Source organism: Solanum verrucosum, unplaced genomic scaffold (genome assembly GCF_900185275.1).
Source record: "Solanum verrucosum unplaced genomic scaffold, falcon-dt-bn FXZP01000060.1, whole genome shotgun sequence".
Classification (NCBI taxonomy): Eukaryota; Viridiplantae; Streptophyta; class Magnoliopsida; order Solanales; family Solanaceae; genus Solanum; species Solanum verrucosum.
The window spans coordinates 4574356-4588778 of record NW_026020129.1 but is presented as its reverse complement, the minus strand read 5'-3'; the positions used below and the strand labels follow the sequence as shown (position 1 = coordinate 4588778).

At 33.8% G+C, this 14423-nt stretch overlaps 3 protein-coding genes across 3 annotated transcripts in view; 1 reads left to right on the top strand and 2 right to left on the bottom strand.

Moving 5' to 3' along the window:
- The window catches only part of LOC125827213 (40S ribosomal protein S30), a 359593-nt gene that overhangs the window by 143123 nt on the left and 202047 nt on the right, over window positions 1-14423 (top strand). The gene's annotated exons all lie outside the window — the stretch shown is intronic.
- LOC125827187 (uncharacterized) overlaps window positions 1-14423 on the bottom strand; it is a 62434-nt gene that overhangs the window by 5526 nt on the left and 42485 nt on the right. The gene's annotated exons all lie outside the window — the stretch shown is intronic.
- On the bottom strand, window positions 905-6877 carry LOC125827197 (uncharacterized). Its single transcript, XM_049506560.1, has 5 exons — window positions 6744-6877; window positions 4807-4889; window positions 3137-3732; window positions 2133-2244; window positions 905-1098 (listed from the first exon to the last, which is right to left on the bottom strand). Exons 1-5 carry the CDS (start codon window positions 6813-6815, stop codon window positions 1062-1064), a joined length of 900 nt encoding a protein of 299 aa, XP_049362517.1. The 5' UTR covers window positions 6816-6877; the 3' UTR covers window positions 905-1061.

Sequence of the window (14423 nt, the reverse complement as noted above, 5' to 3'; positions counted from 1 at the left end):
CCTATTTAAAGGACAAATTTTGCAATCAAATATTGTTTTTATTAATAGATTTTCCGATACATGTATATCTTTTTTTGTGAAAATCATGCCGTTCTAAAATCATTATACTAAATAGTACTATTGTCTCATGTGATTGGATATAATGGATAAACAAAATTTTCAGAAATTTTGTTCAGTTATTCCTTTTTGGAATATCGATTTATTAAGTAATTTTCTTTTTATTTCTCTGGTTGCTTATAGACCTTTTAAATCATGACTTAAAGATCTCTTTTGAGCAAAGTCTAAATGAGAAAATGTTAAATCACAAACTTAAATTTGTAAGTTATTACAAACATTAAACAACAGTCTAGTATTTTGTATGCAACATTGGTTAATATATGCTTAAATATTACACCTCTATCTATTTTTGTCTGAAAGGCAATTTCCCAGAAACACAATTTATCAAAATATGAACAAAATTTGAAACCTAAAAAAAGGACATTTGAGTAAATCAACCCAAAAATTTCTACTTCAAATAAAACATTTTGCTTTTCCCAAAATAATAGAACAAAATTTGTCTAATAATACGTCAATTTTTCATTCCAACTTGAAGCTGAGTTTTTTAAATTTGAAAAACTTGTTGAACCACATTTTCAAGTAAATAATTTCTTTTTCCTCACAAAACTTCAACAAATCTAGAGTAAAATGCACGTTTCAAACACAACTTTAATTTTCTAACACACTATTCAATTTAACTTCAAATACTACTCTCATTTTTCACATATCATCAAATTCATGTGCAAACACCTATGGAAAGAGGAGAGGGTGAAAGAAAAAAACTGAAGCTCATAAACACTTGAGAAATCAACCCCCCGCCCCCGCCCCCCCCCCCCCCCCCAAAAAAAAAAAAAAAAAAAAAAAAACTGTTTTGTCAATATTTCGAAAAATCAACCTACCAGGAATGCTGTACAAAATCTAGTTTTACATCACAGCTTTGAATTCTAGTGCACAAACATTAATACATGATTTTTTTCTCTGTCGAATTGACAACACATTTGAGTTTCAACTGAATCACTACGACGCTAACCATCTCTCTTCTTGGATTGCTCTGAAAGATACCTGCATCACATCCAAAATTTCAGGAGTTGAGCTACAAATCTAACTAAAACGGGAACACTCATGGACAACTTTGTCTAGTAAAATAAGTGGGCATCTTACTTATTTTCTTGTGTTCGATATGTAAGCAAAAACTATTACCCCAAAAAGTAAAAATAGTTGTATATAATCTAAACAAATACTATGAGAGGTTGGGGTGTAGGTAGGGGTGTGCGGATGGGGCTATGGGAATAGCGAGGAATATGAGTTGTGTTGGAGGGTGGGAATGACACAATCAATGTGGAATACCATTTGTGAAACTTGATTACCCTACTTCCATAAGGGAAGTTGTTTTCCTTATTTTTAAGGAACTTACTTTCCTAAAGAAAATATTTTCCAAAATTTTTGACCAACCGAACGAGGGAAAATTGGAAAACCTCTGTACCGAACACACCCTAAGAATAGGTTATCTTCTAATGAATATTAACCCAAATCCTGCTATGAGAGCACTTCAAATACTCACAACAGAAAAGATTCTAGTATTGCAAGACTTTAGAACCACACTCTTAACTGTCGTCTACCATTGACCTACATCTGAAATTCTTACACTAGTGCCTTTAAAGGTTCCATCAAGTGAAGACTTTATCTTTCTTTTGACAATGATGTTGTTCGGACGAGCTTGGGTGCACCTTGACTATTTCAGAGGTACCTGCTATCTCCTACCAACTAAGGTAGTACCAGATAACTCTACCCACTAAATCTTAAGCAGCCGATGAGAAGATATCACCAGCCATTTTTGTTCTCTATGGGACAGCAAGAGAACTTCATGCAGCTAACCTTTATAGAGAAATCACTAAACAGAAGAGGTGATATGGATCCTTTTTTAACTTCAACCAGAAAATTATGTTTACGAGCAAATATTTGCATGGTCTGATTCTGAAACAGCTTGCTTTCAATTTTTTTCAAATTTACCACATATGCAAGAGTTTGGTGTTAAGCAACAGTTTTCACAGAAAGGTACACTGGAGCATATCAGATCATCCATTGAAGAAACTTACTTTCCAGTGTAAAAGCCAGCAGAGTACCATGCATTCAGCACTTCCGCTAGATCCGTCTCCAAGCCGGCAGTTTTCTCTGCAGCAACAGGGTTCATCATCGCTATTTGTTTTCCTGAAATTAGAAAGAGTAAAAACAAAGTACTTAAAAGAATAGAAGGACATTTGAAAGATTGAAGTTCTTTCTCACATCATATTGGATCTTTTTGTTGTTCTCTGAATTTCTGTAGCACATTTGAGAACCTCATTGTATTATATGATGCTAGTGCTCCTAGCAGTAAGTCATCAACATGCATTCAGTGTAGCAGGACCTAGAATCAATGGACTTAGATTGCTCGCTTGCCCTGCTACCCAGAGATACTGAGATGTTGACTTCTACTGAAAGACAATGTTTCATTGCAAATTTCCTAAAGCAAATATCTTCATTTGTAGGGTGTTTTCGGTATGAAGTAAAGTGTTTTCCATGGAAAATATTTTCTTGAAAAATGTTCCCTAGGAAACTAAGTGGGTTTCCTACTTATTTTTCGTGTTCGGTAGGTAAGCAAATATTATCCTAAAAGCAATTGTATATAATTTAGACAAATACTATGATAGGTGAGAGTGGGGAGGACGGGGTGTGGGGGTAAAGATGAGATGTTTTGGAAGGTGGGAGACACAATCAATGTGGAATGTTACTATTGAAACTTGTTTTCCCTACTTTATTAGGCAAGTCATTTTCCTGATTTTAAGGAGCTTGTTTTTCTAGAGAACGTTTTCCAAAATATTTGACCAACCAAACATGGGAAATTGGAAAATCCTTTGTACCAAACACACATGTAATCCATAATCAATCAAGTCAATACTTGCTTCCTCCACCCCCCTCTTCTCCACCTCTGTCTTCTTCTTGTCCGTATTCATTTCACCTCATTATGTAATAGAAAATTGAAGGATCTTCCAGTTACTATCACATCACACCCTAGACATAAAAAGAAGCAGTCATGCACTCAAGCATCAAGAGAGCTGCTCACCTTCCTTTGCAAATGAATTCAGTGAAGCCGTGTTAGAAGCTTGCTTTAAAGAGGAGAGTGCTTTTTCTGCAGCTCCCATTGCTGTATCAACCAAATTAGGGTTTTGAGGAGATGATTTCTTTTCTTGAACACATCGCAAAGAAGCATCGCATGGTTTGTCATCCTGATTTACACCCAAACAACAAGGTGATGCAGTGCATGGAGACACCCAACTTTGGCATCCATATGGGCAGTAGAAAGAAGATTCTGTTGGATTTAAATTATGTGATGCATAAGCTTGATATTCTTGAGAAGCAGAACCAGAATTTTGATCACCCCAGATGCCAAACTGGTTAAGTTGCTGCAAAATCTTTTGCCTTTGATCCTCAAGTTCATAATATTTGTAGAGTAACTGGTTGTAATCTTCTAAACTCTGTGAACTGCTGTTCTCTATGGCCTTATCCTGGGTGTTTTGCTCACTCAGTTGACCAGTATGGTTTTCAGGAGTAACTGCCTCAAAAGAGGAATTTTCTTTTACTGGTGGAAGGCTGCTTGCATCCCCCATTTCTGTAGTGGTATCTGGTGCAGCTTTGCTGTTATCATCTCCCTCCCCTTTGCTTCATCCACACAGGTGAAAACAAAACAAAGAGGAATAAAGCAGAATGTCAGTCTCCAGACAGTTAATTGTTTTTTCCTGATGTAACTTGAAAAAGTTTATCACGAGAAGTACTCTCTCAGTCCCATTTTATGTAAAGGTGTTACGGTTTGGGGAGTAAAACAGTTTTTTCTTTGACTATTCTTAAAAATATTTTGAATCATTAGATGTTGACATTTGACTTGTAGTATGTCGTAAAGTTTTAAATACAACATTATACCCAGTGAAATCCCACAAGTGGGGGATAGTTTTCAAATATGTATAGTTTATTCATAGTCAAATTTAAGTGTTTTGACCTAAGTACTCCAAACTCCTTCACAATTGGGACAGAAGGAGTACCTCTGCATATTTACTACCCAGGCTGGCACATGTGAAGCAAACAAAAAGTAAACGAAGGGGATACAGGGAGGACGATAAAGTTTAATAATAAAGCAATAAACAGGGGAAGTTGTGGCATATAAACAACGTATTACAACGATAAATCATCAGAAAGATGATACCTGACCTATAAGTCTACCAACCAGAATACGTAAGAACTTTAATCAGCCCTACTAGAAAGGCAAAGTAAAAGTACTTAACATAGCTCTAAGTTGAAATCCTAGCAGAACAAATCAACTACTAGCAGACATCTCAAGATGCATCAATTTAAGAGAATTACGTAATAAAAGAGTTAGAAAACACCAAACTTTTCCAATTCTCAAGATATGTGCAAATCTTTTCAAGTAGTAGCATTTCCTATGTATTATTTTTTTAACACTAAAAAGCTCAAAGAAGAGATAAAACGAAATATCAGTTGATTCAAATCATGAATAGGCCTTTCAAGCTCATTTAATATCACTCATTTAGAGTCATAAATTGAATTCATTAAGAGTTAGAAAAGAACAAACTCTTCCATTTAATATCACTCATTCTGAGTCACAAATTGAATTCATTAAGAGCTAGAAATGTCTGAGTCTTTATAATAATTTTTAATCATTAAAATAGCTCGAAAGAAGAAATAAAAAGAAATATCACTCTAATTGAGTCATAAATGGACCTTTTAAGCTCATTGCTTCCGTCGTCAGGAGCTGTCACATTCTCCTCTTTGCTGCTCACTTTAGCTCCTTTACTATGCATAATCTGGAAATTGGAAAGAAGAACATCAAGAGAAACATATAAAATTTTCTTAGAAAGGGAAAAGGAGTAAGAAATGATAACAATCAGTAAACAAGTATTGTGTTTGATTCTAGGCTCTGTGCAATAGCAGCTGTGACTTAAATTTGACTCTCTTTTTGGAAGGGGTCGGGATGAAGACTGCTTTGAAGGGTTTGAGAGAAAAGCAGGCTGTATGGAAGCTAGGGAAGTTAAGAGGAGTCAAAAGATCATGGCCAATGCAGAGAAGTAGTGGAATCAAAATGATGTCAAGGATGATGATCGTGAAGAAGAAGGAACAGCAAATGGGGAGAAAGGAGAGCCAAAATACTTTATTCAACTGTGGCAGCCAGAATCCCGGAGATAAAACAAACTAAATTCAAGTTCAACAAGATTTTAAGCAAGAATGACAGAAAAGAAATTAGTAGACCCAACTTCACATACGAAAATAGCCTGCATAATGGAAGATGCACCCAGGAAAGTTCTACTTGCGCTCAGATAAAGACAAAAGCATCTCTCATAACATCCTCAAACGCAGGACATAGTAAATAAAATGAACTACATCCTTGACAGTTTACCTAAAAATTACTTTAAAAGAACTTTATCACTAAGTATTGCTCTCTGGTACATACATTGTAGGAAATGCTTTCTTCCCTTTCGTAACAGAAAGCAGCAACTTATTCTCTCTGTAGCCCTCCTTTCCCTTATTCCAGCACCACACAATTCTCTAGTGCTCCTCCTACAACACAATATAACGGAACCACATCGCTTCTGTTCTTTTCTACCCTGTCATCTCAGAAACATTGGCAGCAAAAAACACCATAAATCATCCCCTTGACATACTAGAACCCAAAGTCAAATAAATGAAAGGCACAATTAAAGTAGAAAAGATGGGTCCTCATGTAAATATCATTTTCTCGTGTCCAACTTAATGCTTCCAATCGCTTCACAATATCCAACTGCCTAGAGCTTTACTCAAGACTAAAGGCCAATAGCAAAAGTTGTCAAGTGAAAAAATATTAAACCTAATAGAGATCAACTACGCTGCTATTCTACCTAAGCCTTGATTGGGAGTTACACGACACCTGTGCTAGTCGGAGACTCAGAGTTATGAGGTACTTCGTTGAATAGTGGAGTGCGTACAAGATGACCGGAAAACAACTGTAATCAAGACCAAATTGCACTCTTACATAAGTAAACCTCCATCGGTATCGCATACCATGTTCCTTTTATCTCACTATACAATGGGATCAACACTCTAGCCTAACGAATTTCGTGCTGGACCTGCTGGTAGTCCATGCTAACAAGGAAAAACAAAAAATGGGGTTTCTTAAATGTTCTTCCTGAATATCTTAAATTGAAGCCAAAAAGTGTTAAAAGCAAAAAGTCCCACATTGGTGGTTAATGAGATGAGTGGACTCTTTATAAGGCTTGGACAATCCTCCTTCCTTTGATCTAGTTTTTTGGATGTGAGTAAGGCCTAAGACCTAAGTTAACAGAAAGTATCACAAGTGCATATGTAATATTAAAACAACAGCTACCCTCAACTCCAACACTGTTCAGTTACATAAATCCTCTATTAATCCCATTCCACTCCATTTGAATTTCATTTTTTACCCTAAATTATACTAATCAAGTCCAAAAATTATCGCCAAGTGGAGAAGGAATATGAATGATTAGATTACTAATACATCTAGAAAGAGAAACGATTTTAAGTTCAGCAGAGCTGCGTTGAAAGCAAAAATTGAAAATACAGCTGACATACATTTTAAGACGTTGAAAGATGACTAGTAAGAGCAATGGAAGTATGAGCTTTCGTAGAATGTAGAGTGAAGGGAGAACCTTGTACTTGGATACGGCATCGTTGAACGCATTAACGAGGGCTGAATCGTCCCACAAATCGTTTTCCCCCATTTTCGCTTTCTACTCTGCTGAGTTGCAAGAGAATTGCAGCAGGGTTTAAGCTGCGTTTTGCAGGGTTTAAATTTGATGGGTTTTTTGGATTAGCTACTAAAATTAATTTATCTTTTTTTTTCATTTCACTATCTATTACAGTACGATTGCTTATATTTGTTTGCACTAGAAACAAGTGTCTTCGCTAGTACATATCTATCTAATATATGTAGCAATTTTTTTGGTTTAATTTATTTAATATTAATAAAATTTGGAGAGACAATCAAATTTAATATAATTTTTAGATATTTTAAATTATTAATAATTGTATTTATAATATTTTATGTAATTTTTAAATAATATATATTATTTTCTATGTCATAATCTATATGACACTAATATAATTTTAAAATCAACCAACTATTTTACATTTTACATATGATATAAATTATTTTATAATAAAGGATTTTACCTGATGTGTTTAATGAATCTAATTATATGTAAGAAAATTCAAATTAATTTTCAAAAATTGATTGAAATTCTGGCCTGCCAAAAATAACAAAATCGAGCATTAGAATATAAACTTTTTGAATCCTAAACACCAAAAGGAACCCTCTCTAAAATTACACATCAAAACATACGGTTCGCTCGTTTATGAGCAAACTATAACTACCATCTCTTAATTCCCATCGTCCTTGTTAACTCCAATTCATCCAAATAATATTACACCAACTTTAAAGGTAGTTCGTCCACATAGTTCTTTTTATTTCTTCCTCACATGAATTTATATCCCTTTCTTCCTCACGTGAACTATATTTTTTTCTTCAACAATAAATATGGATTATTCATTCCACATTTTTCTCTTTCATCTTCTACTTTTTTATACATTATATTTTGATTTTTAAATTTTGATTGCCATGTCTTAACAATCCAGAAAGTCTGTATATTCAATTGAACCAGATGTTTGTAAATGCACAGAATATTGTAAAATAAAAAACAACAAGAACTCCACAAATTCTTGATCATAAATTTTAAAATTGTGGGTATTTAAAAATTTTAAAAATTAAGCTATTCACTTCAGAAAAATAATGAATCCGATTATTTTTTATGAACATAAAATTATCATTCTATAGAAGTGGTGGTGCCCTTGGACGACCAAGGGTGCTCCTGTAATTTTCCTTCTCACCTGACCTATTCACACACTCCACCTGTTTTTCCCTTGGGTTTGTTTCCACGTGGGTCAAACTTAAGAATGCCCTTCCACGACCAAGGGTATATCAGACATTTCCTTCCTAAAAAGAGATCTTATCCTGCTGACCCTTTTCTGCTCCTGTGATTGTTTGTCGCGTGTCTCAGCGGCCACGTGAACCGATCGATGCGTTTCCCAATTCACACTACAGTTTTTCCTATATGGTCTTCACGGATAAATTTACTTCCTCCATGGTTCCTTCTTCGAAGACGAAGAGCTCCGTTGGAAGCTGAAGACTTCCTCTCCGTACAAGGGTACTCCGTTGGAAGCCCATGTTTGTCTTGCTTTTGTTGGACGACCAAGGGTACTCCCGTAATTTTCCTTCTGAGCTGACCTATTAACACAGTCCACCTGCTTGTCCATTGGGTTTTCACGTGGGTCAAACTTAAGAACTAACCCAGCTAACTCACGCATGCCCCTTTCCCTGAAGTTGTACCTTCAATCTTTTCCACATATTTGGATCTTTTGACTACATTCTCATTTTTTTCTTCCGAGTTCTTTCAAGAATTCTCGGTTACTTTTTTTTAATTAATATTCATGTCAATAATTCTATCTCATCTACACATGCAAAGTTGTTACATGTAACTGTATATTATTGTGATTATTGATTGTAGATGTTTTTCCTACTTTTGGAACTAATTAATTACTAACAATCTAATTATCTGTGCAGAATTCTGTAATATTAAACTTTACGATTTAAGATTCGATCTTTAGTGCTTAATTTTGTCTTCTGATATCGATAGTAAGCTATTTTGTAAACATAACTTTATGGTGGTGTTGCATTTCATAGTCTCTCACATTTTTTGTTCAGATGGTTCTTCTCTCTGTCTTTCTTTTTAATAAAAACTTTTCTCTGTTTTTTCATTCCTTGCTATGAGAGGTTTAGGCTATGAAGATGGATGAACCAAAGGTGTTCGATGATATGTCCGAAATAACTTAACTATTTGATAAGAATCTCTACAATTTCTCTTTTGCTATTAGTGAGTAAATTAGGACTGTCTTCAATGATGTAAAGTTAGGAGTTCATTCAATTTTATTTACTATTGAATTTCACAGGTTCCTCAAAGTCAAATTTGCTCAACGTGAAGAAAGCGGAAAAATACATCACTGTTACAAGTAAGTTTTGGACTTTTTTAGTCTATTATTTGATAATGTATAATATTGATAGTTGTTTGTTGTGCCTCCCCTGCAGTATTACCTGTCTATCTAATGTGATTTTTGGCACTCTCTTGTGACATGGACGTTATCGAACATTTTTAATATCCTTCATTGGCTTTAAGTATCAAGTTTGGTAGCTTTTCTAAAAAATATATGTATATGTCCTTTGAATTCTTTTCTTACTTCTATCTATCTATGTTCATTAAATTATTTTCTTATTTCTAAAATTTTTCGTGTTTCAGAAAGCAAGCGCAACTTGAACCAATATTTTCTATCTCTACCGTGTTTCATGGACAGAAAAAAGGGAATGTTTATGGGGATTTCACATTTTCGACTTCAAAGTTACCCATGGGAATTGGTAATTTGATCAAACTTAGATATTATGAGTAATATTTAATCCTTTGTTGGTTTACGTGGTTTTAGGTTCTAATATAATCAAGTTATTTAGAAAAAGAAGACAATATGAGGACCTTAGATAGCTGCAAATTCTATCGTCGGAGATGTTTCTTGTGTACATGATAAATGTCATACAAAAGAGTAACCAATTTTAGCAATTAAAGATGAAATGAAGGATAAATCGTGCTTCATCTTACTACTTCTCTCTGGTTATGTACACATGTACATCCAATAAATCATGTTAAAATTCTGCAACTTTCCTTTGTAAGAAGATTTCAGTAGCTCGTTAGTTTTCAAATATAGCTTAGACTTTGGATTGGAGAGTTGATCTCTTAAGTGGACATCTTAACACATTTATGTGATAGTATATTCGCATAGCTGATTTTTACTTTCTTTATAGCTCAAGTTTTAATTGTAAATAACTTTGTTTCTTCCATATTTATGTTCTCTCAACTTACAAACTGGACGTGCAAGTATAATGTTGATTATGAGACTTCCATCGTCCACTAATAGCTGCACAAATGGAGAAAGAAACAAAGAATCAGGAAGGTCTGGTAACTTCACATCTAACTTCAAAATCTCTCTAAACCATATTTTTAACACTATCACAGTAGGAAGGCTCAAACAAGATATAGAGCACACACTTGAATAAAAAATATTGGCACACGAAAGCCCTCAACGATGGCAACAACATATAGCAAAGCTTGTGTAGCAACCTAGCTAATGGGGGATATAAGCCCTATAGAACTAGAAAGAATGTTTCGAGGATGCCAACACCCAAATTTTAATCCAGAAGTTGTATGTCTTTTTCCATAATTGAGATACTTACAACCTTTCTATACAATTAAGCACCGTGAAAACTATTATTTCTGGAGGACACACATTTACTAGAATATCATTCTTCTTTGCATTCTTCAGTTGGAGCAGTTCAACACCAAAATTATGCATTGTAAGCTCCTGCCTTAGTTTATGCATTGTAAGCTTTGTAATCCTTACCATTTGGTTACGTTGTTCACTATGATCATCGTTATCTCCCCTTAATATAGAAACTCTATATTCTAGGAAAGTAAACTTCAGGGGACTGGTTGTATACTCTTGGACCTCTTATTTCCTATGATTGGTCTATCATTTGTATCCATATGACTGCTTTAAGAATATTTTGTATTTTTATTATTCCATCTAATTTCCTAATTTCATTCATGTAAGGATACTTCCTTTCATACAATGAATCACTATTAGAAACATGTAATGAATAGTAAACCTTACACTGTTGGCTGAAGCATAACATGTGTGGTTCAATTTTTTCAAATATTTGTTTTCAATTCATTTGTCGATGTTTTGTGTATACTGCTAAGAATGTGTGGGAAGTCGTTAGGGAGACAAACTCTGATGTAGAAAATGTCTCTCAAATTTTCCAATTATCTCTTCACATTTCATGTTTTTTTTTTCTAAATTTCCAAGATTTACAGCATTATAGTGCTAGGGGACTTGTGTTAGTTTTGAGATATCTCATTTTCTATTTTCGATGAGTATTTAGTGACTTCTCTCTGCGTAATTGCTAATGAATATCTCAATAAATTGCTACATTAATGTTTACAAATTGACTAGATTCTTCTAGTGTTTCTCCCACAAATAATCCCCTCAACATCTCTCTGAAAAAATTGCACCTGGAGGCATACTGCAAAGTCAAGTTGGTGGAAGCCGGCAAAGATGCATTCCGATGTCGAATCAAACAAATACAGTAAGAAATACACCCCTTCCTTCTCCATAACTTTGTATGATTTTAGATGAACAAGCCTTTTCATCCCACTTCTTTTTTGCTATTTCTTGATTTTTGTTGATTTATTCCTTTAATTTATAATTTTTTTAAGCCATAAAAAATCTCAACCTGGAAGAACTACTTTGTTAAGCCTTGGAGATTCCAGAATTCAGAAGCTACCAGATTCAACTACCAGTCCAATGCAACATATATTAAACTACCTATAATGTCTATGTCTTGACCGTCATAGAAAGCTATAAGCCTCTACAATATGAATGTAATACACTATGAAACGTGATATATGCATATTTAATTTGATCATGTTGCATAAGCTACTAAGAGTTACTATAAGTTTGTACACGCATATGCATATTTATCCCTCTGTGAGATAATTGTATTAGAGTTAATATTTCATGAATTGCTCATTGGTGAAGCTTTCAATATATTACGTGGCAATTTTAGTTTCCTGTTGATGAATAACCTGACTAGAGATAAGTTGCAGGGAAATGACTCAAGGATTTCATTCGTTTTGTACTTGGCTTTTGTTTGCCTTTCGTGTTTATGATTAGTGGTAATTATAATGTGGTTTATGATTATTGGTAATTATAATGTGGTTTCTTCCTAGATAAATGTACCAGAAAGTAAAGATTCCATGAGAAACTTATATTTACATTTTACCCATACAAATAGTTGTGCTTAGTAGTATTTTGTTTGTTCTTATTAACTAGCTAATGTGGTTGAAGTTAATAGTTCTCTTTCACTCCTAACAAAGAAAAACCAACTGACTATTTCTTTGTGTTCAAAATATATAGGTGAATGGAAACAACATAATAAAATCGGAGAGATAATTTCTTTCATGCTCTTGTCAATTGGATTTGTCTGAATTTAAATAGCTTATCTCCAAAGTGATGTGTTATTTTGTGTGCAATTTCAGCTTTTAGATGCATTTCCACTTCAAACTTCTCTTATTAGTAATGATATCCCTCGAATTGTGTTAATGTTCACTTCTTTAATTTATTTTCAGGTAATAAAGAAGTTTCAACCTGAAAGTACCTATTTTTATTCAGAAATTTCAGAATTTAAAAGTTATATATCTGTTTTAACCTTTTATAGAAAGCTCCATGTAACATTCTCCAAAATATTTGTAACATACTATGAAATGTGTTAATGTTGGTATTTATTTTAATTATGTTGCATATTTACAGGCCTTTCTTTATAATTACTTTTATCTCCGCAATATGCCCGTGCCTTGCACATATATATATCATCATCATCATCATTCTATAGAAGTGGTGGTGCCCTTGGACGACCAAGGGTGCTCCCGTAATTTTCCTTCTCACCTGACCTATTCACACACTCCACCTGCTTCTCCCTTGGATTTCCACGTGGGTCAAACTTAAGAATGCCCTTCCACGACCAAGGGTATTCTAGACATTTCCTTCCTAAAAGAGATCTTATCCTGCTGACCCTTTTCTGCTCCTGCGATTGTTTGCCGCGTGTCTCAACGGCCCACTGGGTTTTCACATGGGTCAAACTTAAGATCGAACTCATGCGTGCCCCTTTCCCTGAAGTTGTACCTTCAATCTTTCCCACATATCTGTATCGTTTGACTACATTCTTATTTTTTTTTCTGAGATCTTTCAGGAATTCTTGGTTAGTTTTTTTTTTATATTCATGTCAATAATTCTATCTCATCTACACATGCAAAGTTGAAAATAGATGATTGTTACATGTAACTGTATATTATTTTGGATTATTAATTGTAGATGTTTTTTCTACTCTTGGAATTAATTAATTACTAACAATCTAATTATCTATCCAGAATTCTGTAATTTTAAACTTGACGGTTTAAGCTTGGGTCTTTAGTGCTTAATTTTGTCTTCTGATATCAATAGTAAGATATATTTGTAAACATAACTTTATGGTGGTGTTGTATTTCGTAGTCTCTCACATTTTTTGTTCAGATGGTTCTTCTATCTGTCTTTTTTTTTAAAAAAAAAAATTCTCTGTTTTTTATTCCTTACTATGAGAGGTTTAAGCTATGAAGATGGATGAACCAAAGGTGTTCGATGATATGTCCGAAATAAGTTAGCTATTTGCTAAGAATCTCTATAGTTTCTCTTTTGCTATTAGCGAGTAAATTTGGACTGTGTTTAATGATGTAAAGTTAGGAGTTTCTTCAATTGTATTTACTATTGAATTTCACAGGCTCCTCAAAGTCAAATTTGCTCAACGTGAAGAAAGTGGAAAAATACATCACTACTACAAGTAAGTTATGGACCTTTTTAGTCTATTATTTGATAAGGTATAATATTAATTGTTGTTTGTTGTGCCTCCCCTGCAGTATTACTTTTCTATCTAATGTGATTTTTGGCACTCTCCTTTGAATTCTTTTCTTACTTCTATCTATCTATGTTTTTTAAATTCTTTTCTTATTTCTAAAATTTATTTGTGTATCGGAAAGCAGGCGCACCTTAAACCAGTATTTTCTATCTCTATCGTGTTTCATGGACAGAAAAAAGGGAATGTTTATGGGGATTTCACGTTTTCGACTTCAAAGTTACCCATGGGAATTGGTAATTTGATCAAACTTAGATATTATGAGTAATATTTAATCCTTTGTTAAGCTTTACGTGGTTTTAGGTTCTGATATAATCAAGTTATTTAGAAAGAGTAGACAATACGAGGACCTTACATCAACTGTAAATTCTATCATCGGAGATGTTTCTTGTGTGCACGATAAATGTCATACAAAAGAGTAACCAATTTTAGCAATTAAAGATGTAATAAAGGATAAATCATGCTTCATCTTACTATTTTTCTCTGGTTATGTACACATGTACATCCAATAAATCATGTTAAATTATGCGACTCTCCTTTGTAAGAAGATTTCAATAGCTCGTTAGTTTTCAAATGTAGCTTAGACTTTGGATTGGAGTGTTGATCTCCTAATTAAGTGGACATATTAACACATTTCTTTGATAGTATATTCGCAGAGCTGATTTTTACTTTCTTTATAGCTCAAGTTTTAATTGTAAATAACTTTGTTTCTTCCATATTTATGTTC